Below are 24,436 nucleotides of genomic sequence, written 5' to 3' on the forward strand. Positions count from 1 at the left end.
AGAAAAGTGAATATCTAACTTTAAAAAAAAAAAAAAAAAAAAAAAGCCTTAAATGAACAAAGACAAAACTAATGTTTCTTTAAGTGTCTCATTTAAAACACAGATCAAGCTTGAGTTCCTTCTAAACACAGAGTGGATCTACATAAACTGAAGGTAATTACAAATCAATGTGTGAATGCAGTTCACATTACAGCATGTATCTACATTCAGGCTAATGGTATGTGGACATAAGTCTTCTCTTTATTTTGCATTTCCACTGAAAAAGCTCTCAAGAAAATGAAGAACTGTACAAAGCACCACCTTTACATACCAGCACAGAGCCTGCACTGCATTTCAAATAGCCATGGATCTGTTTTCAATCTATTTTTGAACATAGATGTTTGCTTTTTTCCATAATTACCTAATAGCGCCAGCATTCCCTGCTGCTTGTTCCATCGGGGGGAGGAATGTGTTTATTTAGTGCATAGTGCAGTGGAGAAGATCTGCTGAATAAATGCATGCCGCACTTCCCAAATGCACAATTCAACACAACAAATGGGATTGCCCCAACTTGGTGTGATGGCGACATTAAACCAACAGTGACCCAAATGCTACAATATTAAAACATAAATCTAGTGTTTGCACTAGTGCTGAGGGACTGCAGCATGTATTTCTAAAGTAAAATGCCTTCTAGGTCTGACCAAAGTATATATATATATATATAAGATTGGTTTGTAACTCAATGCTCACTGGATAAAATGTCAAATATCATTGTTTAATGTCATTTTCTAAGCAGTTATCTGCACCAGGTGCTCTATTTCCTTCCACAGTCCAAAACAATGAAATTATAGCTTTACCTGAATTTACCACAGGAGGGAAGAATGTGTGTCTTTGATTGACAGGCTCTATATGTTAATGCTATGATGAATTGGCAACCTGTTTATATTGTAGTGTGCATTGAGCCCTTAGTTAATGAAGAGGATTAGTCGGATTAGTAATAGAAAATTAGAAATAGTGGGTATTGTAATGTTGATGAATTAATAGAAAAGAACATGTGTAAAATCCAAGGCCCGTGGGCCAAATCCGGCCCTTTGAGTATCCATCATGGCCTGCAGTGGAAAGTAAAAATGAGAGAAAACATGAATTACTGTCTAAATTACACCAAATAATTCAGTTGTAGATAACCTATAAATTCTCATGTTAAATGAAACTCTATATTATTTGCAGGGGCTCGCAGTTTTCCCATGTCTGTATCAGACAATCATCTTTAATCACATGTTGCGGCAACGATCACAAAAAAATTGCTCTAAATTTCATAAAAAATTGTCAGAAAATCATGGAATTTTGAAGTGAAGATTTTTCATTTATTGTTTAGATATTGTCTGTGCCTTGCATTTATTATTTACATGTAGAAATGCAAAACAGGCCACATTATAGTTGAAAATTGTCTGTTTTCTGCCCATTTCAAATCTGAGGCCCACTTGAGATAAAAATGGGTTTGTATTTGGCCCCTGGACTAAAATGAGTTTGACACCGCTGGAATAGAAATACCTTTTTTTCCTGTAAAACCTCTACATTTTTCTAGATATTTACATTTAAAAAAAAAAAGAAAAATCCATTTTTTTTTGGCAGATAAAGAATTTCTGATGGTTACTGGAAGCATTAAATTTATACCAACACCATGAAATAATGATCATGAGCTTTAACCTTTGACTGTAGAATAACTTCATCATGTCCATCCCCCTGTTATTAATAACCTGCACATTAGCGTGTCTAAAAAACGTCGTAAAACTTTATGTACCCACAGGCCACTGAATTACTGCCTGACCTTAACTAAATGTTTATATTTATTGCACATAATGACATATTTATATTTACTGCACTATTATCTTATTATTATATTGTATTATTATTTTTCTTTTTCTTTTTTTAATTATTATTATTATTATTATTATTACTATTATTATTATTATTATTATTATTATTATTATTATTATTATTATTATTATTATTACTATTATTATTATTATTATTATTATTATTATTATTATTATCTTGTTTATTTTATTTAGTTCTGCACATATTAGTCTAAATACTGTTTATATTTATGTTTATATATATATATATATATATATATATATATATATATATATATATATATATATATATATATATATATATATATATATATATATATATATATATTTATTTTTTTTCCAGTTGATTGTTATTATTTAATGTTTACACTATTAGAGAGAGCACAGTTCACCAAGTCAAATTCCTCGTGTGTATAACATACATTACTTGGTCAATAAAGTTGTTTCTGACTCTGATATTTGCACAAGATTTATTCTGTTTTATTTATTTCTGTTTTAGTTTTAGTTTAGCTGGTTTATGGCTGCAAGTGTCGGCTTACTTTTGCATACTTGAGACACTTGGTCCTGATGTGCACAACGCTGCAGGTCTACGTCTTTCTGTCCCTACACATCTGATTCCATGGAGATGATTTATGCAGAGCTCCATGATGACGCCTTCCCGGAGTGTCATTTTTTCATTAAAAGACACAAACATAATATTAATGAGCCCGTCTTCCAAGATGAGAGCTTTACAAATGTGAATATTTACATTGATATTATGAATTTAAAGCTGTGTTAACAGATCTGGTGACAGAAGGGATCGAAAACAAGCACAGCATACTAATCAGAGATGAAGAGCCAACAACAGACTGGTGTGCCACATGACAAAAGATGACATGTGTTATGTAAGCCTGCTGCTACATGTGTTTGACTCCACATTGAAAGATTTATGGTATTATATAAAGTTCATTCATCTAAGCGATTGATGCTCGTGCCAGAAACAATAAATTATTTTCGCTCCTCATGGTGACTGTTCTTAAAAAGGATTGTCCTTTAGTGCTGAAGAGTGTGGCCATAAAAATCCTAGAGAACATCCAATGGTCACACCTCAGCCTACACTGTGTAGGCCTGCTCTACTCTTTCACTGCACCAGTACACATATCATTACATTTCACTCTAGTTACCGATGCCCTTGGCTCAACACTGAGGACGACCCTGGTGGTCAATTACCAGATGCATCTTTTTGTGCAGCAGTGTGTTTCAGGTAAATGACCAGAAGTCTCTGTATGATAAAACATTTTCAATCTAACAGATGCTTTTTTAATTCCCTCCAACTCTGTTATATAAAGAAAACAACACCAGTAATGATTCATTATCAGTAATAATAATAATCTATATGTATTTAATCAGAATGGTTGGCTCCACTGTGTAATGCTCACCAATGTTCTTATCATATTCAGTTATTTAATGTTAAAGCTAATGCTAAGCTAATGATAATATCAGGCTATTGCTAGGCTAATGCTAGGCTTTTGCTAAAATAATGCTAGGCTATTGCTAGGTTAATGCTAGGCTAATATTGCTAGGCTAATGATAGGCTACTGCTAGGTTAATGCTAGGCTAATGTTATTGCTAGGCTAATGGAAATAATAATGCTAATGCTAATGATGATGCTATGCTAATGCTTGGCCAATGCTAGGTTAATGCTAGGCTATTGCTTGGCTAATGATATTGCTAGGCTAATGGCAATGTTAATGCTAGCTTAATGCTAATGCTATACTCGTTATAATGCTAGGCTAATGCTAATGCTAGGCCAATGCTAGGCTAATGCTTGGTTAATGTAAGGGTAATGTTAATGCTCAGCTAATGCTAGGCTAACACTAGACTATTGCTAGGCTAATGTTAATACTACTCGTTATAATGCTAGGTTAATGCTAATGCTGGGCTATTGCTAGGCTAATACTAGGTTAATGCTAATGTTAGGTTAATGTTAATGCTTGGATAATGCTAGGTTAATGGTAATGTTAGGTTAATGCTAATGGTAATGCTAGGCTAATGCTAATGGTATTGCTAGGCTAATGCTAAGACAATGCTGATGCTAGCCCAATGCTAAGCTAATGCAAACTTGATTTCCAATGACAGATTATGAATCATGCACTGATTATAATCAGGATTTATTTCATACACCCTTTAAAATAAGGTGCTGCTTTTAAATAAACAGAGATATGCATTGCCTCGTCTGCCAAGTGAATTTTATATCAAGCTTTTGGCAAATTATACTACAGGTAATTTGGCCATGGTGCATTAAAAGTGCATGTAAACAAATTTTGTTTGGAGGTTCTGTGGCATAAAAAAAAATTATATTATTTCCAAAGCAGGTTTAATTGGTTTTAATCTGGACTAAATGACATTTAGCAATTTTTCACTATTCTCCATTTGCCTGAGGGAAATACATGCAATCAGTCAATTTCTTTTCATATATTTGTTTTAGTCTTTCAGGATTGATGCCCCAATTTGTGTAATTTTTTTCCTTTTTCTAAACAAAAGTTTGAATCAATTTAATCTTGAACAAGAGAAAAGTGCTCCGTATTCTAAAAGTAAGTGAATAAACATCTGTGCAGGGATAAAGAATATACAAAACGTGTATGACAATCTCTTGGAAAAATAACAAGAAATCTACTAAGTGTTGCTATTACCTATATTACCTATTATTTTGAAAATGCTTATTTGGCAAAATGTTAAACGCTCATGTTCAATCATTTCTATTGGAGCTCTCATATATAGCCAAACAAACACTGGTGATTGATGGCCTCCATTAAACTAATGACATCAAAGCTTAAGAGGAAACACATGGTTATTAGGACAAGAGCACAGTGTCATCTGGACGCCATCAGAAACGCTATTTGAAGATCAAAGCTCATTTACTCGTTGGTGGTAAAGTGCTTCTTTTCAATCCCAGTGGAGGACATGAGTTTATCTACTGCAAAGGCTAATGATGGGTCACCATCATCGATATGTGTTGGATTCACAGTTTCTTTACATGATTGCTTTGAGGCAGTCATGTAGTACAAAAGGATGAGACAAGGGTGATTTGGTCTTTGAACATCATGGATCTTATCAGAACGAGGCTGTTTCTTAACCCTTTGATTCATCCGCTGTCAGACCTTTGATGTTACATTCTGTGTTGTTTATTGATCCAAACTACAGCGACGTTTTGACTCCATAGGTGGATCCACTTAATGTTTGATTGAAATTCTGTACAGGTGCTTCCACTGATGTCAAACAGTGTGTGTTTAACAATATTACAGCAGATCAATAAGACGTAAATGCAAGGTCAACTCAATTCTGAGATGAAACCACTGGTCAAAGTGGGGGATTGTCATGAGCCAACCTGTTTTTAAGTCAATCCCAATTACTGGCATTTGCCATATTGTTTTTTTTTTTTGTTTTTTTTTTAGAGTAAAAACTAGATTACCTGAAGAAATACTGCCAATACTGAGAAAAAGGTCCAGCTTTAGCTATACTGTAAGAATCAAACCCAGAGCATTCTTGTTATGAGGCTTAACCACTACGATACTGGGCTGGTTAATGGTTTGTTTGTCTGTTCTAAATGAGTCTTGTATCCTTTGATTGAGATCTGAATGCATCTGTAAACACTTTTGGATAGATTAAAAGAATGCCAAATGGACTAACAGTGGATTAGTGCTTTTAAAATGAAGCACCATTGGCCCATGTCATCAATAGGGTTGGTTAATCACACGACTCGAGTCAATTTTAAATATTGAAATCTCGATTTGATCACAAACCAATTTTCGATTGTTGACAATTGTCAATTTTAATTTATAGTTTTTCTACCCCGCAACCCTGAAAAAAGGAGCAAGTGGGTCAAAACATGGATGATTTATTTATTTATTTATTTATTTATTTATTTATTTATTTATTTATTTATTTATTTATTTATTTATTTATTATTAATGATCTTTCTTTTAACATCAGTCAGCTGCTTAACTATTTGACTTCTCTATTGAGTAACACCTCACAGGACTTTCAATATTATATAGTGTTATTGAAATATCCAAATTAAGACCTGGTTTGTATCACAATTTGAAATAAGGAAATAAATAATCTTTGGAAATTTAGGAATCAATTCATAATTGTCAATAATAAAATCACACTTATCAATTATCGATTCTATTTCATCACTGCTATTAAACTTTACGTATAACACATTTGAGGTTTAGCCCAAGTGCAAGCAAAGACCAACAAAGTACCAAACATTCTAACCAAAAATATATTAGCATTTTTTCTATCAAATTGGATCATACCTCATGATTCGTGTAATGAATGCTAAGAGAAAATTCAAGTAAACTTAGAGAATTCAACTCTCTAGTCTTTTCTGTTGACCTTAGTTATACTGGAGTTACAATGACTTGGACAGGTCATAACCTACTTGATTTTAACAATTAATAACTTTTTGTATTGACAATTATTTGTGTAATATCTATAAATAGAAATTATTATTTTCATTTAAAAATAAATACATAAATAAATTCAAACTCTCCTCAAGTAACGTGTATTTACGATTACATTGGAGAAAATTTTGCTGTATAATAGTGACATCTGCAGGACAAGAAATGAACTGCGGTTCTCATACATTTACCAATTCGACCACCATAGATTGCAGTCTTTCCTCTATTCTTTTCTTTTTTTTTGTTGTAAAAAGCAGTTAATAACTAGATTTCGTGTCTATTTATTTTACAAAACAACAAAAAAACAAGACTAACAAAATCACAAAGACTAATGTTGGTGTTTTTATTGATTCCATCTGATTCCGGGACGCATTAAAACCTGAATCTGTTCCAGTCAACTCGAAAATTTCTGATTAAATGCTCAGTAAATAAGGTTTGATTGACAAAGTTTGATTCCTAATTATTTAACAGTATTTGGTTGTTTTGATTAAACATGCTGAAAATGTAGGTACTATTAATACTATTAGTGTGTAAAAATCAGTGATGGCAGGACAATCTGTAAAGACTCATTTAAAAAGGCTCATCTGACATGAGAGAGTGTTTCTCTGTGTGTGTGGTATTTTAGGAATGTTGCCTCACATATCTGGTTTCCTGTTCATTCAGGAAATTGCAGGGTTAAACCCATTGGCTGTGCCACCATCTGCTCCCCTCCCCAGCACTCAGTATTATCTTAAAGAGACCGTCTCAGGCCCATGGGTCGGTTAAATCAACTTTACAGCATCGCCATGTAATGTGTTCCACTGTGTATCACAACGTGTGGTTTTTAGAGATGGAATACAATTAAAAATATCTGTTTTTAATCATATACTGTAGCATAGCAATTCTAAAACGTGTGTGTATATTTCACTATAATAGATTGATCTGCAAAAATATGTGTAACACCTTTTTTAATTAAACCCCGAAACCAGTACTTCCCAACCTTCTTTGGATCGTGACCTCATTTTTTATCACAAATTTCTGGTGACCTCAAAGACCCTTTTCCCCCTTCTAGAATTAGTTTTTGATCATGTTTGATACATTGTTACAAATGCTGAATAGCCAGGATTAGTGACAAGTTGTGCCAGCTCAAATATTTTTATTGTGCTTTATACTTGAACTAGATATACTGTATATTTGAGAAAGTGAAAATATAGAATACAGTTGTTTAAGATTGTGTGTTCTGTTTTGACTTTGAAAAGAATAATAACTAGAATATTGAGATTTCCTGAAGAAAATGCAAGTAAGGATGCAGGTGCTGGCCCACGTCGCACTGCATTAACTTAGCATTAGCAATATCCTAGCGTTAATTTAGAATTAGCATTAACGTAGCACTAACAGTGTCCTAGTGTTAGCATTAGCATTAGCCTAGCATTAATTTAGAATTAGCATTAACGTAGCACTAACAGTGTCCTAGTGTTAGCATTAGCATTAGCTTAGCACTATCCTAGCATTAGCATTAACCTAACATTAGCAATAGCTTTGCAATAGCATTTGTTTAGCAATAGCACTAACCTAACATTAGCATTAGCCTAACCTAGCAATAGCTTAGCAATAGCATTAGCCTAGCAACAGCACTAACCTAACATTAGCCTAACGTAAGCCTAGCACTAGCATTAATCTAACATTAGCATTAGCATTAACCTATCCTAGCACTAGCAATAGCTTAGCAATAACTTAGTAATAGCTTAGCAATAGCATTAGCCTAACATTAGCAATAGCCTAGCAATAGCACTAACCTACCATTAGCATTAGCTTAGCATTAACATTAGCCTAGCATTAGCATTAGCCTAACAATAGCAATAGCCTAACAACAGCACTAACTTAGCATTAGCTGAACATTAGCCCAGCATTAGCATTACCATTAGCCTAGCATTAACAATAGACTAACAATAGCAATAGCCTAGCATTAGCACTAACCTAGCATTAGCTGAATATTATCAATAAGGTTAAAAAAAGTTGAAAACCTTTTGACACGAAACATGTTCAATCTGTTGAAAATTACTAGAAGACCCTATTTACGTATATTGCAGGGGACCCCATATGGGATCACGTCAGGACCCCAAGGTTGAAAAACACTGCCCTAAACATCTAAAAAAAATCCTTTACAGGACAATATATTTACTTGTACTTAGGATCGAACAATGATACATTTTATTAACAGTTTTTAAATAGAACAAAACTTTGAACTTGTAGAATAAAATTCAGACTTTTATAAAAAATTACACAAAGAGATTAAAAAAACGTAACATGTTTAACTTTTAACAAGCATTTTTTTTTTTTTTGAAAGTGCAAATGTGATTCTGTACCTCTGTTAATAATCCAAAGATCCTCCTACCACACACGCCATTGCTTTCTACTATTGAACTGTTGTCATTTGCTTCATACAGTGACTTTATGTGAGAATGACAAAGCGTTGTTGAATTTCTCAAATATAGGGCATAACATTTAGATGTTTGCCCAGAGGGCCCCCCACCAGAGACCCCAGAAGAGATGTTTTTCTTAACTAATCATTCTAGGTGTGGGTTCTTTAATCCTGCTAACATGTCAGATATAATAACCTTAATAACGTATGTGTGTTTGTGGTTAAACTTACTTCGTGCCTCACCTTGTATCCGTGGATCAGATATAATCATATCTGCAGGTCTTTATGAAACACATACTTAACATTTGGCCTTCTTTTCTTCATGTGTAATAATCACGGCTGCATCTCATATTGTCCTTCAGTGGCAATAAAGAAGTCATTGAGAATGTTCTGTAGAAAATCAAAGGTTGGCCGCTCTTCAGGCTTCTGCTTCCAGCACATCACCATGATGTCATAGAGTTCCTCTGGACAGTCGTCGGGGCGGGGCATCCTGTAGGACCTGTCCAGACTCTTGACCACCTCTGGGTTGGTCATTCCTTTAATGGATAAAAAAAGAAAGTAAAACATCGTCAACTTTGTGTCATTTGTGGATATGGTGAATGCATGTGATGTCATACCTGGGTAGGGTATTCTTCCATGTGTGACTATTTCTGTTAGCAGGATCCCGTAGGACCAAACATCTGATTTGATGCTGAACGTACCATAATTTATAGCCTCTGGGGCTGTCCATTTAATAGGGAATTTAGCTCCTGGTTGTGGGAGAAAAAAAAAAACAGTGCAATGCTACAAAGAAAACATTATCGGTCACAGACATTTAAAAAGTCAGACAGATTTGTAAACAAAGAGCAAAATCTACCCTCACTATAGCTGTTATTATTAATATTAAATAACGTTCACCTTCATGTGCCGTGTACTCTGATTCAATTATCCTGGCCAGGCCAAAGTCAGCTATCTTACAGTGAAGCATCTCATTGACCAAAATATTAGCTGCACGCAGGTCTCTGTGGATGGAGTTCCTTTTTTCCAGGTACGCCATGCCTTCAGCTATCTGTCATGCAGAAAAAGAGACCATATAAAAAAACAACACTGCAATACTGGAGAGGCACAATCCAACATTATAATGGCTGCGCAGCAATGGTTTGGCAAAGCAAGACAGCGGCTGTTCACGTGTAAAAGCAGATTTAAAACAGCTATGAAGACAAAAACGCGAAAAGACACATATTGCTTCTAGACAGCATGAAGATGTTGGTCATTTGTTTTGTAATCATTTTTCATTGGCTCCATAATTGAAAAACTGACTTGCTTTGACTCCAATTGTTAGCATTAGAGCAAAATTCTAAATGCTGTAAATAATAAAAAATAAAAATGAAGCAAAGTAAATCCAACTAAAATAAAATAAAATAAAAACATTAAATCAAATTAAAAAAAGAAAACAAAAAATAAAATAAAACCAAACCAAACCAAACAAATCACAATAAAATAAAATAAAATAAAATAAAATAAAATAAAATAAAATAAAATAAAATAAAATAAAATAAAATAAAATAAAATAAAAAATAAAATAAAATAAAATAAAATAAAATAAAACACAATTTTAAAAAATTAAAAAGAGTTCAGTTTTTGAAATACAATTCTGATATTTTCCATACATCATCTGCCATGACTTCATAATGTTGTAATTTTTTAAATGCATGTTCAAGTTACTGTTTAGAGTCAAACGTTTTGATGCACTGTAGGTTCAGTTTTTGATGAACCAAAAATCTGTATGGATTGTTAGGACAGTATGAAGATGTGCTGTGGCAAATTTGGTGTCAATTGAGCAAACAAAATGTGAGAGGAGATGTAAAAAAAAAAAAGAAAAGAAAAGGTGATGGACTTCAATAATGTGCAATAATTTTAAGTGTCTTTGGTAACGGGGCTACATTTTGCTGAAAGTTGCAAATCTGTAGCACACATGGTTGATTTGTTATGAACACGTGTGTGTGTGTGTGTGTGTGTGTGTGTGTGTGTGTGTGTGTGTGTGTGTGTGTGTGTGTGTGTGTGTGTGTGTGTGTGTGTGTGTGTCTTTGTACTGACAAGCAGCAGAGTGGGTTAAACAGGATGTGCTACCACTCAGGAAGTCAAAGGTTTTTTTAGAGGGGTAAAAAAGTTCCGCCGGAGCTAGCTGTGGATGGAAAAATTATAAGATTTCCTGTCCGGATGTTAATAATTGACAGGGAGCGAGGCTTTTTTTAATAGTGCTGCCACAGAAACCACACAGACACTTTTTCTGCTCACAGCCCTCTAACTGGTACTACTGCACATATTATAGCAGACATGTAAGGTTGCATAATATCATTTACAGAAAACTGAAGAACTTTGCGGTCAGCCACAAGTATACTTGTACTGTAACAACTGTTCTCTTTTTTTTTTAAATTGCAGACACTACCACAAACAAGCAGCAAAACACATGAGGAAAAACCAACTAAGGAGCCTTTAAGTGCATCACAGAGTAACAATCTTACATTTATTTATTATAATTATTATCTGTTTTCATTAATATTTTATGTGTGAACTTTATATTGGACAATAATCAGTGGTTCCCAACCTTTTTTGGGTCGTGACCCCATTTTTATATCACAAATTTCTGGCGACTTCAACGTCATTTTGTTTCTCTTGAATCATGTTTGTTATAATGTGTTAAAAATACAGAGCAGCCAGGATTAGTGCACAAATTGACAAGTTGTGCCAGCTCAGATATGTTTACATATTTATAGTATATTTGAGAAAGTAAAAGTATAGAATACTTTTATTTGAGATTGTGTGTGCTAATGTATTTTTCCCCTTTTTTTCTTCTTTTTTCCCCCATTTTTTCCATTTTCTTTTCTTTTTTTTTAATTATTATTCATCAAGAACATCAATTTAATAATAAATTAAAATATCATTATAATCACTAGTTTTTCATCAATTACTAGACATTTCAGGCAACCCAAATCTAATTCCAGGCGGCCCCACATGGGTTCACCACCCCAAGGTTGAAAAATACAGGACTATATATTTGAAAGTATTGTGTCCCACCTGTGCTGACATGTCAATCAGTTTATGCAGCTTCAACTTTTTGCCTTCCGCTGTTTTTAAATAATCCAAAAGACATCCTGTAATTGAAAAAAAAAAAAAACAAATACAAGTGTGTTACAAAAAAGAAGAAGAAGAGAATGATGATGGAAAATATGTTGTTTAGCAGAATTATGGGTGTGACATATGTGTTAGTTGCTTGTTATCATTTCTTTATGCAATCCTATTTTGGATGTAATTGTTTACATAGGAATATGGAGTAAAGGCTGAATTGCTTTAAAACTGCCAAGACGATGCACAAGTATCCTCTGAAGTAATATGTTAAGGTTTCATTTATTCAAACAAAGAAAATTTACTTTCATCTCCTGACATCGACTGCCAGCTGCCAGTCTTCCTCAGAGGCATCTGCTGATTGCTTTAATGTATTGTCAGTAAATTTCCTGAAAAAAGAGTTCTATGAATAAATGAAACCTTAACATATTACTTCAAAAAAGAAGACAAAATGAAGTTGCTTTTTGTCTTTCAATATGTTTGGTGCTCTTTCACTTTATTGAATACAGATAAATTTGGGGTTCCCACACTTTTTTCACAATGATTTTTCAAAACGTTTCCAAAATATTTGACCAAATTTCCATGACTTAGTTCTGAACCGCTAAGATCTATTTTGCCTTTTTAGTGTACTAGTGTAACAGGGAATGCAAGTTACGTCCGTAACTTATCTATCATAATAAAGCATCGTACAATGGTGCAATTGCCTTTGACATACATTTCGCAATATTTTTTAAATGACGATGCATCAGCTCTTGATTATTACATTAAACAACAGCTAACTAAGTGCTACCATGTTTAATTATAAGATTATAATTTCCTTTAGCAGACACTTTTGTCCAAAGCGATGTACAACAAAATGTGTTAGGGTTAAGGGACTTGCTTAACGTTCGGTAGTAATAACCAAGGTTGGATTTTAAACATTGAAATAAAATAGGCTATATTTCCAAAACTTTTCCAAAACAATTAAATATTTCATGACTTTTCAAGACTGGAAAATCGTTTTTTCAAATTCCATAACTTTTCTAGTAATTTCATGACCTTGGGGACCCTGTAAATTAAGCGATCCATCCATTTATCCATCATCCATCCCTCTTTGTCTCACCGTTGATCATGAACTCCGTGATGATGAGGATAGGCTCTCTGGTGACTACAGCGTACAGACAAACCAGCCGCTCATGTTGCAGCTGCTTCATGAGGTTTGCCTCCTGAAGAAAAGCCTCAGGCTCCATCGTTCCCTCCTTTAACGTCTTAATTGCAACTTTTTGGTTGTTCTTGTAAAAACCTGGGTGGGAAAACAAATTTAATCGTTAATACTCTGTAACACCCTGATTTATAGGCCGTTTCCATTGCTGGCTCTATTTGTGATTTTTTTCCGTACCCATCCACACTTCTCCGAACTGGCCGGCTCCTAATTTCTTGACCATTTTCAGGGTTTCTCTGGGAATTTCCCATTCGTCGTGGGCCCATGGCTGCTGAGGGGCCCTTTGCTTACAAGGAGCATAAAGCTTTTGACATAAGCCATCCGCCGTTCCTGCACAAACAATAGATATAATATACATATGTATCATAAAGAGGGTGACTAATTGTTATACATTATACTTTTATATAGTGTTTATTAAATCCATTGGTTATTAATATGCATGTATGTATATATTTATAATGTAATATACATTTATATTATCATTTTATTATTAATTGGCATTATATTTATTGTAATGAAGTTGATGATGTACAGTATATGGTATATTCATATACTGTTTATTGGTGCAGTTGATTGATTATATATCAGGGGTGTCAAACTCTATTTAGTTCAGGGGCCGAATACAGACCAGTTTGATCTCAAGTGGGCCGCAGATTTTAGGTCAGAAAGAAAACAACAACTTTAAGATTATTGTGCCCTAGTTTTCTTGATTTTGTTACCAATTTTTTGTGAAAATTTAGAGGAATTTTGTGGAATTATTTCTGAGAAATTGCGAGATTTCTGGAAGAATTGACAGTTCTTTCCACAATATGCCTTATAATATGACTGTATTTATGTGATACAAACAAAAGAAAAATACAAGCCCCTAAAAATATTGTGGAGTTGGTGAATTTGAAATATATACATCTGGATTATTTGGTAATTTACACAATAAATTATGTCATTTTCTTCTGCGGGCCGAATTGGGTGGTCTAAAGGGCCGGATGTAGCCCCCGGGCCTTGAGTTTGACACATGTTGTATATCAATGCATATTGTTTATTAAAACCGTTCATTTTGTATAGGAAGTAAAACAAATATTGCTTTGAATCTTAGGGTGATAAAGTGGTGGGACTTAAGAAGTTTATACTTCCTCCTGCTCCTTCCAAATTAAAAAATAATATTTTATGTCTAAAGAAAAATGTTGTTACATTTTCTCAGCTGTTAATAAATTGAACTCTTCTATCTTCTGTACTGTATTTCATTGCCTTAGGTTGAGGTCTTCTTATTTAGAGGTTTAGGCACATGAGTCAAAACACTTGCACTGATCTCTAACAGGAAATGCACACGAGGGAAGGTTAGAGTGACTTAAAATAGGCATGGTACACAGTAGAGAATAGAACCTTCAACCTCAGGCAAAACATCGACATTAGCACGCAATTTACAGACGGCTTAGTTCCAAAATTACACGTACAGCATACATCATTTAAAAGATGTGAATGTGTAATACATTCAGGAAAGATAATGTCTTAATTTGTGTTTAAATGTGAAGTATTTGCATCTGATACTCACGGCTGTAATATTTCACCAGCTCCTGCAGGGATGAGAACGTAGTGGAAGGGGAGATGTAGTAGCCACCTTTATCCAAACAACGTATTTTGTAGTGTTTGACCACATCGAATTGATCTGATGTGTGATCTCTGATTGACAGAGAAAAAGAGCCTATAAAACAAAATAAACATGACACGGTTACTGTATATGATGGGTTTATCAATGATTTAAGAATGGCTTTTAATGATGGTATGATATACGTATCTACCTTGACAGGTTTCACTCTCTCGAACCAAAAAGGCTCCTGGTTTATTTACAGGAGCTAAAAGCAGCCGTTCAGTCTCCTTTCGACCCAAATCCTTGAAAAACCACCTACAGGACGCATGACCACAAAACCACCAAGTTGGACTATTTCAATAGTATATGGTAGGATATTTCACACATACTGCATACGTTTAAGCTTTATTTTATTTGATCATAGATTTCAAAGTGCAATGCTTACTTTTCCACTTCTAACGTGTCTGCTCTGGCCACATAATTGCACGGTATCAAACCCTCTTGTCCAGTTGTGAGCAATTTAGCCAGCCACCATTCGCCCTTTCTGCAAACAGGACCAACCCAGCAAATCAACTTTGTTTTCTAAAGGTGTATTTTTAACACTTGCCAGTAAGAGAATAAAAACGTACTCCTCCAAAATCTGGAGTCTGTCTCCCTTTTTAAATGGCAGATCGTTGTCGTTGGTCGATTTGAAATCATGCAGTGCCACGAACACGTCGTCTAAAAACAGACAGACATTTTTTTAACAGTCATTCCTATTTTTAAAGTCCAGTTTTGTGAAAATTCAAACACGTTTAGGTTTTGCAAGGACACTAAAAGCCTTCCTTGTGTTTGCGATCTCATCTAAATCCCCAAAGGACACGAAAGGAAATTCAAATGAGATCGTAATCTAAAAAAAAAAATGCCGACTCATTTTGCTGTTGCAATATTGCAAGCCCTTTTAACATTTAATAAGATATCTGAAATTCAATTGCAGATATCTGAAATTCAATTGCAGATATCTGCAATTCAATTGTTACATGTAAAAATGTAATTGCAGATATCTGTAATTCAGTTTCTACATGTCGAAATGACATTTTGAAATATATTTGTTACGTGTGAAAATGGCTTTAAAGATATCTTGAATTAACATTTCAACATGTCAAAATTACATTTGAACATGTTCAAATGTAATTTCCACTAGTGAAAACTAAATTGCTACATGTCCGCCAGACTTATTAAGTGTTAAAAGGGCTTGCCATAGTTGCTAATGTCACAGAAAAGAATGTTGAGGTTTTTTTTTTTTTTTTACCTTGATCTGAAAAACTGCTGTTTCTACTTCGTCCCTGTAAAGAACAAAATAAAGAGACAAGTGGTCGTAGTGCTGTATAGTATTTTCCGTTAATGGACAAGAAATCATTGAAGTTAGTAAAGTATGACTTTGTGCTTACTGTATGATTTGATGAATGAAAAGTCGGACGGTTGTGCTTTTTTTTCTGTCCACTACAACCACAGCCCATCCTTCCACTAGAGTTTAGAAGTAATATGTTTACTTTATTGCGGTTGTAAAAACACAAAAACACACACAGTGGTTTTAACTCAATAAAATATCTTTGTGACCTTGTCAAAGCCATAAATTCCCTGCATGTTCTCACCTTGTAAAGCTGAGGAGTCTTTAAGAATCTCTATTCCTTAAACTGATGGACGTGATCTTTGACTTCATGCCTTCTGCTGCAAATGATGAAAACTTGTTTTAAAATGGTCCAAATAGTCATTGTGGGGCCCTCTCTGCGTTTGTGGCTTGGTGAAAAGTGGAAGTAGGAAATGTGATGAGAGACATTTGAATGTGCTGTCTCAGTTTGACATTTATGTTGGTGTAAAAATGGAAGAGGTGATAAGAAGAAACTGCTGCAGATATGATCACTGAACTCATGCATCAATGTGAAAGCATCGTATATGAAACAATCAGCTAAAGAGTTTATAGTCTTTCACATGTTTGTTTGTTTTCATAAAAGCATATTCTAAATGACATCATGTCGGATACTTAAAAACAAAAGAATTACCTTGAATGTGAGCCGGGCTCCTGTCCCCAGAAGTTCATCAGATGCTGAATGGCTTCCTGTGAGACGCTCATACATTGGTTAGAAAGTCTCTCTCTCTCTCTCTCTCTCTCTCGACCGCCCCTCTTCCTTTTTGCAGATGACTGATTGTTTGGTTCATTATTCATTAATAGTCATTTGTCTCTTTGTTTTCAAATCCTCCAATGACGATAGACATGTTTTACCATTTACTATTGTTTTTCCACATATCTTCACTTTAATATCCTTTCACACTGTACACATATTCAAAGCTAGAAATTGAATGCTCTCTTTTGTAGTGTTCTTTCTCGTGACCATGGATAGCCACTGTCCTGCTTGTTTAGGAAAGTCTGTCTTCCATTATGTGTTGAGCCATTGGCAGAGGAATCCGGTTGAATCGAAATCACGACCCTGGACATGCCAACAGAATAAAATAAATCTAGTAGTGACATAATTAGCAGTTGGTCCCAAATGATGACAAATGCCGCCAAGATGTAAAACACCCTTAAAATAAAAAATAATAATATGAAATTGTGGATTAATTAACACTTGAGGCAGCATTTGAATAATGTTAGTGGTAAAACTAGGAGGGTATATAAGATATGATATTCCCCTTTAATATGTTTGAACCATGCTCCATTATAATATGATGTATTACGCATAGTTACCACCAGGGGGAGTGCTAGGTTAAAAAACAAGGATTTCTGTTTTGTTTTTTTTATTTTGTTTTTGTTCCGCGGAAAACATTCCCTTTAGTATATGCTGGGTACAAACCTAAACCCACACTGCCTGCAAACAAAGGTAAGATGAATTAAATCAGGTTTCATTTGATTTAAGTTTAAAAAAATAAAAAATGTAATGTAAAAATTATGAAAGCAGTTCAAATTGAGTTGACGGAAGCCAGCCATCAGTTAAAACTATTTAAATAATATTGATTACCAAATTAAGACAAAAACATGCTACATTTTATTCAGGAGCCTAAAATCTTCTGACGAGATCAAAATTTAAATTGATATAGGTTGAGGGGGTTATTATTAGAAAGTCCAAATACTTCAGTAGTTTATTATCTTTCGCTTTCCTGCAGACACTGTTTCTCTGCCAATATCTCTGATGAATATGTGGCAGTCAGTGTTGACCAACAACTACCCACAGGTCTCCACAAAAAAGCCCCCTGAACCACTGCTCGGTTCCTGGGTGTCCTCAAACATGCATCAAACACCTATGAACCAATGTCACACCACACCCATGGCTGGCCCAGCCTATACCAGACTAAGCGGCCACTAGAGGGCCCCCAACCTGGCAACCCCACTTGCATGCTACAGCACTGCTGTACATTAGATGCATCAAAACTGGAATCGCCTACTACTCTTAAACATGTTCATAAATGATTCCTTACCCCTTTACCACCGAAAAAAGATCTGTAAAAGTCACATTTTTTTATGAGCTCTGTCTGCTAGCATAGCATCTCTTCTTCACTGCTAGAATAGCTGCATGCCAACCGACCACTGGGTTACCTGCGCCCTCTGCTGGTCGACACAAATATCTGACATAAAAACAGTACAGTACACTTGACTACAATGGAATATCTGTTATGAAAATAACTAATACCTTTCACGGTTTTTCATGTTGTAGGCTTGTCAATTACTAAAGCTTCTGAGTTTCCTGGTTTTACCCCTTGGCTATGTTTGCACTTTTTTATTTATGTTAATTTATTTTACTTTTAAATGTGACCAGCAATGGCTTGTTTTAAGATTCACTAGGATTTAACTTAAGTGAAAACAATTGATATTGTTCTTGAGCTTAAATTATGGAATAATGTTGATAAAGAAATAAAAACAAGTGACACGCTACATATTTTCAAAAAGTAAATGTCACAATATATTTTATTAAATTATGTAAAGCAGTACGAATAAGCCTTTTACATTTTGAAATTGTTGTTTGTTTGTTTTTTTTACTTGTCTGCACATGCTGTCAAAGGTCAACACCACAGGAAGTGCAATCATTATGAGACAGCGATGCATATTTTGTTATTGCAATAAAATACATTGATTTATTTTATTGCTTAATTGTGACCATCACCAGCCCTCCCTAAGGAAGTGTAAGAAATCTTTTATTATAGGGAGGATATAAAAAGGGAGAGCAGTGTTACACCTAAGTGTACATTTTGAAATTGTAACTGATGATTGAAGATTTTTCTTAGACTGAAATGAATTAACTGAAAATCAATTATTTGCACTAGGAATTAAATAGATTCACATTTTCTTCTTTTCATACTTTACTCCATAGATATTGAAACACAAGAGGAGATCCATCCTCGGTTTTTTTTTTATTTTTAGGGTTTATTGAAGTGAACAGATGTGAGGTCTTCATGGGTATTACAGGCAGACGTCTACAATCACTTGTCATAAAAGAAAGTGACCAAGTATGTTCAATTCAATGAAGTGTAACAATGTTTTGCTTTTTCATGCCACGTAGGCCAGTTAAGCAGATTCTTCCTATTCCCACCAATGCACAATGCACTGAAGAGGGAATTGACCCTTCCTCTTATTTTCAATGTCAGACAATTCACACAAAACCATCACACTTTAATGTCTGCTTTTGCATGCTAAAACTGCCTAAATCAAGGAACTTTAGTCAGGGATATATTTGTCAAACACACTATAACCTGTAAGGCCACGGAACAATCAATCTAACAGCACCCGGAAGTGTTTGTTTCCTATGGGGGACTTTATACTAGCGCACAATATGGGATATTACCCTCTGGGCAACACTTCACAGGTTTTTGTTTGGACCACCTGCACTGTGTGTGGGGAGCGTTCTGTGCTGGATTCTCTTAGGGAACAGCCCTCTGTGTACGCATGTACACACACACACAAACACACTCTCACACACACAGGCTGCAGGTGCAGGCTGGGGTCTAATAGAGTGTGTCCTGGTTACTAACTGCCATTTCTCTTTTCTCAGTTCTCCATCAGCCCTTGTTTTCTTCCCAGGGCCTGGCGGCGGATGCATGTGCACAACTCTGCTGGGGTCTCCAGACATTGCATCCTGCCTGAAGAAGGGTCATAAGTGGCCCCACAGGATAGAGCAGAACAACAGTGGGAAAGAAAGGGGCTGCAGGTTTCTTTCAGGCAGTGGCTATCCGTACAGTTGCCGTATCAATATACCGACATTCTATCCGTACGCGGCACCCCTATTTGGCCAGTTTAGGTCACGTGATAGGTCAGTAATTGGTCAGTTTAGGTCCTGTGACTAAGACTAAACCTTACCCTAAACCTAATCCTAACTCTAATCCAAACCTTAAAAATTGTTGCAATATTTCTGTTATAACCTAAACCGAACCCTAAACCCTAAGATTGTACGTGTACTTTGGTAACCGTACCAATAGCACCGGGGGTTGTCCGTACAAATAGACACTTTCTTTCTTTCTGTATAGTAATACACTTCTTAACACCAAGATTTCAATAGGACACAATAATGAGTGGTTCTCCACTGATTTGGCATTGGGACACACCACTATGAACATCACTCCATAAAAACAAGCTGTGACCAAAATCAAGGAATGTATTCAATCTAAACAAACGTTTACACGAAAACAATGATGCAATTATTTTACAAGATGTATATTTGTATCCTGTTCCATCACAAAAGTAGCTATGAAATAAAAATGTGTATGTTTTTGCTGAGAACCCTCAATGCCATCCAAACTCAAGACAAATTCAGCAAAAAAATTATAATACAATGACAAAAAATATAGAGGGTTTGTCACGTTCTGGGCAGGAACCCGAATGCACGCTTGGATAAATGTCCAAAACCACAGAAAAGCTCCTCAAAATGCTTTATATACAATATACGTTTATGTAGTTCCATAAATATTTTTTTTCCTAATGTAAATTCATATTAATAATTAGTGTAAACAGCTTACCTGCTTTTTTGACATCGTTAAAGCCAACATTAATTTGGTTAAAAAAGATGTTAATATGTATTGTATACAGGATGTATTGCTTTGAATGTTCTTTAATTTTCTTTAAAAAGGAGTCATTAAAAAACACCACATCCAAACGTACTTATGTTCATACATATATAAAAATAGACATTAGATTTTTTACGGTGCACTTATGTACCAAGATAAATTAATTAAATTAATGTCTAACAAATTCAGAAACATTCATAACTTGTCATGCAGTTTGCTGTGCTGTATGGGGATGCTCCACTCGTTCCGAAAAGGGAGTGAAAATTTATGGCTTACCAACAGAACCAGAGAGGAGAAACAATAATACAATTGAAAAGCTTATTGTTTGATAAAGAAGAAGATATATATAGTCTATGTGAGTAGATAAAACTGTGTGAAGTAAATGCTGTGTATCTACTAATGATCCCTTAATTTTCTAAGAAGAATTTAGATTTTTTCTATTTTTCTTTTGAACATGACAACAACAGCAGTATATTTCACAATAAAAAAAAAAAAACCGATAATAATAGTAATAAAAAATGAAAATGCAATAAATGAAAATAAAAATAAAAAACACTATTTTAGCGGGGGACAATAATAACGTCTCACTGATCAAAAGTGCATCACAAACTGTCTAATCCGCTCTAGCGCCATTGGCTACAATACTAAACTGATCACTTCCGGGAACAATTGTGAAGCTCTATGAGCTGCCATTGCTGTAAAAAAAAAAACAAACAAACCATTGGAGTGAATGGAGTTGTCGCAACTATACGGCTCTGGTTTTCCTTAAAGAAACCCTCTTAGTCTCCATTCACTACCCATATTAACGGCACCTGTTTGAACTTGTTACCAGTACAAAAGACACCTGTCCACACACTCAATGAATCAGACTCCAATCACTCCAACATGGGCAAGACCAAAGCTGTCTTTCACAATTTAAATCACATCTCCCAAAACTTCATATCCATCTGTTCACAACAAATGGCACGTTGGCCTGTGTAATGACGCTCGCCACAAGCCGTCATCCTACGTGAGGAACTTCCATGGGCTCTGCAAAACCTGGGGGCCGAGTCGCGTGGGAAGGCTTGGCCCCCTTTCATAACTGCTTGCAGTTCTAAGACACCAGAGACTAAATTGTAGATCTGCACAAGGCAGGATATTTTAATAGTTTAAGTCTCTGAAGAAAACACAAGTACCAAATTTATGTCTCAATTTGTAAAAAATATAACGAGTATAATCATCTATAATAATTAAAGTGCAGGATTTTATTTTAGTCTTTTTTTTTTTTTTTTTGTTAATGCAATGCAATCCACTGAAACAACACCTGTGTCCTTTTTTGGGTCTTAACCCACCAGCTTAGAACCTCTGCAAAAGTTGCTCTCAGCTTCCAATATTTTTGCACTACAAACGACTAACGATAGCTCGTCTTACGTGAGCATATCAGGGTTAATGTGAGGTGTTAAACTAAAAATATGTCAAGAAAGCAAAACAACACACACCTTCCTCATTTTTGATCCCCCCCCCCCACATCACAGGGGGCCTCCAACTTCCTGTCTGTGTGGGAACCTTCTCTATTCTCTGTCACACATAGAATGACTGAAGAGCTTCAGTAAACAAGGAACAATTGAGATCCCCGGTATTATTATTTTTACTATTATCATTATTATTGTTAATATTGATATAAATATTATTAATATGTTAAGGTTTTATTCATTCAGACAACTCTTCAGGAAATGTAAGGACACATCAAAGCGATCAGTAGATGCCTCTGAGGAAGAGTGACAGTTGGCAGTCGAAACATGTCTTGAGATCAAAGGAAAAGTTTAAATTTTCTGAAAAAGTTGTCTGAATAAATGAAGACTAAATTAACTTGTTGGAATTGTAAATTTTATTAATATTAATATTTCAAGGATAATAGCAGTTGTGGCACTGAACAGTAGTGATTTTGATTATGTAACCTCCTCAATGTCTCTTTTATTCCATTACAGGACTGAAGCTTCCTTTAGTAAAATGTGCCCTTGTTGCACTCATTCTAAAGACACGTGCTTTAGGAATGACTTTAGTCATAGTGGGAAGCAAAGTTTTACAGCTGTGCCAGGGCGTGAGTTTCTCTGAGGTAAACATATTAGTGGGAAACCCCCTTATTATTGTGCTCCCGGTGACGTTCCTCACTCTCCCAGTGTTTATTGTGGAAATTACTGTGTGCCAGTAAGCAGGTGCTTCCTCAAAATGGGAAAAAACGTGTTTTGCTTTTAAATTTTAGATATTGTCTTAGGAAGTAATCACAAGGTGTGTTATAAGGATGAGAGGAGATAAATTGCTTGGTGGAATATGATGGTGTCAAGGTCAAGATGAGTAGCAAAGGCCTGGGTAGGACACCAGTAACCTGTTTGAGTAAAGCTAGAATGTTTTTTTAGACTCCCGTCCACAATTTGAAAACACATATATCAAGATAATTAAAGTTACTCAATTTGTCTGTGAAACCAACCAATGTGTTTGTACCATTTTGGGGGTTTAAATGCTTATTTCATATTATCTTTTTAAAAGATGGGACCATTGCCTGTTTACAACAGTTTAGCCAATAGTTTATGGCCATAATGATATTGCATACATCTAATATTATCTTAACCCACTCTTTCTATGAGTACAAGTGCACGAAATTATCATTTGGGGAAGCTTTGTCTTGCTAGGTTTGCCAGGTTTCTTGAGAATTGTGTAGGAATCAGGCATTATGGCCACTAGAGGGCAGAAAAAATCCAAGCAAGTTGACAGAATATCATGTAGACTTTATCAAGCTAATTTTGTGCAACTCCCAAAGCACACTCACAAAATTACTACAAAAATACACGACATGACTATAAAAAACATAAAAACCTACAGTAATATATACAAAATGACAACAAGAATACACAAAATACAACTTAAATAATGAAAATTACTTCAAAATAACTGAAAAATATACAAAACAAGAATAAAAACACTCAAAAGGACTCCAAAGACACACAAAACAACCACCAACTCAAACAAAATGAACACAGAAATACACAAATTGACACAAAACCTTTGTTATTTTCTGTTTTAATGCTCAGAGTGGTCATTATTCCACATAAATACTGACAGGGATGTTGATAATGTGGCCCTCGTATGAGAGAATCACATTTTGGTGCTAAAAGTTGCCCGTCCCTGCAGTAGGCGAAGCCTTTGAGGCCCTTTCTCCTTGGTTGAATAAGGAGGTTTGAGGGGACTGGTGTGACTCTTTCTGGTGTTAAGCAGTCAATCACAGTGACACCAATTACGTATGTCACATTACCACAGAAGACTGCAAACACGGAGTCACATCCATCAACCCTTGTGTCTAATGACACTGAAAAAAACGAACAGACTCATGAACAAAAATGAGCGCCGTGCTATATATTCATTATATAGGCTGATTAGGATTAAAAGAGAAATACATTAGGCCAACAAACTTTATTTTCTGTTACGGTGTGATATTCTGGATATATGATACAAACTGTTCCAGATGTTGAATATTAAGTATAATACTATACAATTTTGATTCAGGAAGACTATGTCTACATCATTTCTATGATCAATCTGTAATAGATATGAGGACAAACAAAGACAATATGCAGATAGACCTGGTATTTAAAGTAAAGTGGGTGGAGTCTGGAGCCAATCAGTCTAATACAGCACAGCTGAGGCACTAATTAAGCTCAAGAGAAGGTAACAGTGTCTCATAATTAAAACTTACAGCTCTTTCCTGGCTTGCAGACTGAAAATGTCATGCTTGATTATGTTAATAGTTTTTTAAATAAGTTACAGCGTAAATTGGTC

The 24,436-nt window shown here is 35.0% G+C and overlaps 1 protein-coding gene across 4 annotated transcripts; it reads right to left on the reverse strand.

The window, feature by feature from the left end:
* Window positions 1–8,650: 8,650 nt before the first annotated feature.
* blk (BLK proto-oncogene, Src family tyrosine kinase) lies at window positions 8,651–16,711 on the reverse strand. 4 transcript variants are annotated; one of them, XM_028439235.1, is made up of 14 exons: window positions 16,636–16,711; window positions 16,228–16,303; window positions 16,024–16,099; window positions 15,885–15,918; window positions 15,223–15,313; window positions 15,039–15,137; window positions 14,805–14,908; window positions 14,558–14,707; window positions 13,186–13,338; window positions 12,910–13,089; window positions 11,760–11,836; window positions 9,600–9,750; window positions 9,320–9,451; window positions 8,651–9,238 (listed from the first exon to the last, which is right to left on the reverse strand). In XM_028439235.1, the coding sequence occupies exons 3-14, from the start codon at window positions 16,090–16,092 to the stop codon at window positions 9,036–9,038; spliced, it is 1,443 nt and encodes a 480-aa protein (XP_028295036.1). In that variant the 5' UTR covers window positions 16,093–16,099; window positions 16,228–16,303; window positions 16,636–16,711; the 3' UTR covers window positions 8,651–9,035. The 4 variants fall into 4 exon arrangements, with proteins under 4 accessions (XP_028295036.1, XP_028295038.1, XP_028295037.1 ...); XM_028439237.1 differs by having other exon boundaries at window positions 16,024–16,124; window positions 16,636–16,701; XM_028439236.1 differs by having other exon boundaries at window positions 16,228–16,300; window positions 16,636–16,685.
* Window positions 16,712–24,436: the final 7,725 nt, after the last annotated feature.

This window comes from Gouania willdenowi, chromosome 24 (assembly GCF_900634775.1).
Source record: "Gouania willdenowi chromosome 24, fGouWil2.1, whole genome shotgun sequence".
NCBI classification, from domain to species: domain Eukaryota; kingdom Metazoa; phylum Chordata; class Actinopteri; order Blenniiformes; family Gobiesocidae; genus Gouania; species Gouania willdenowi.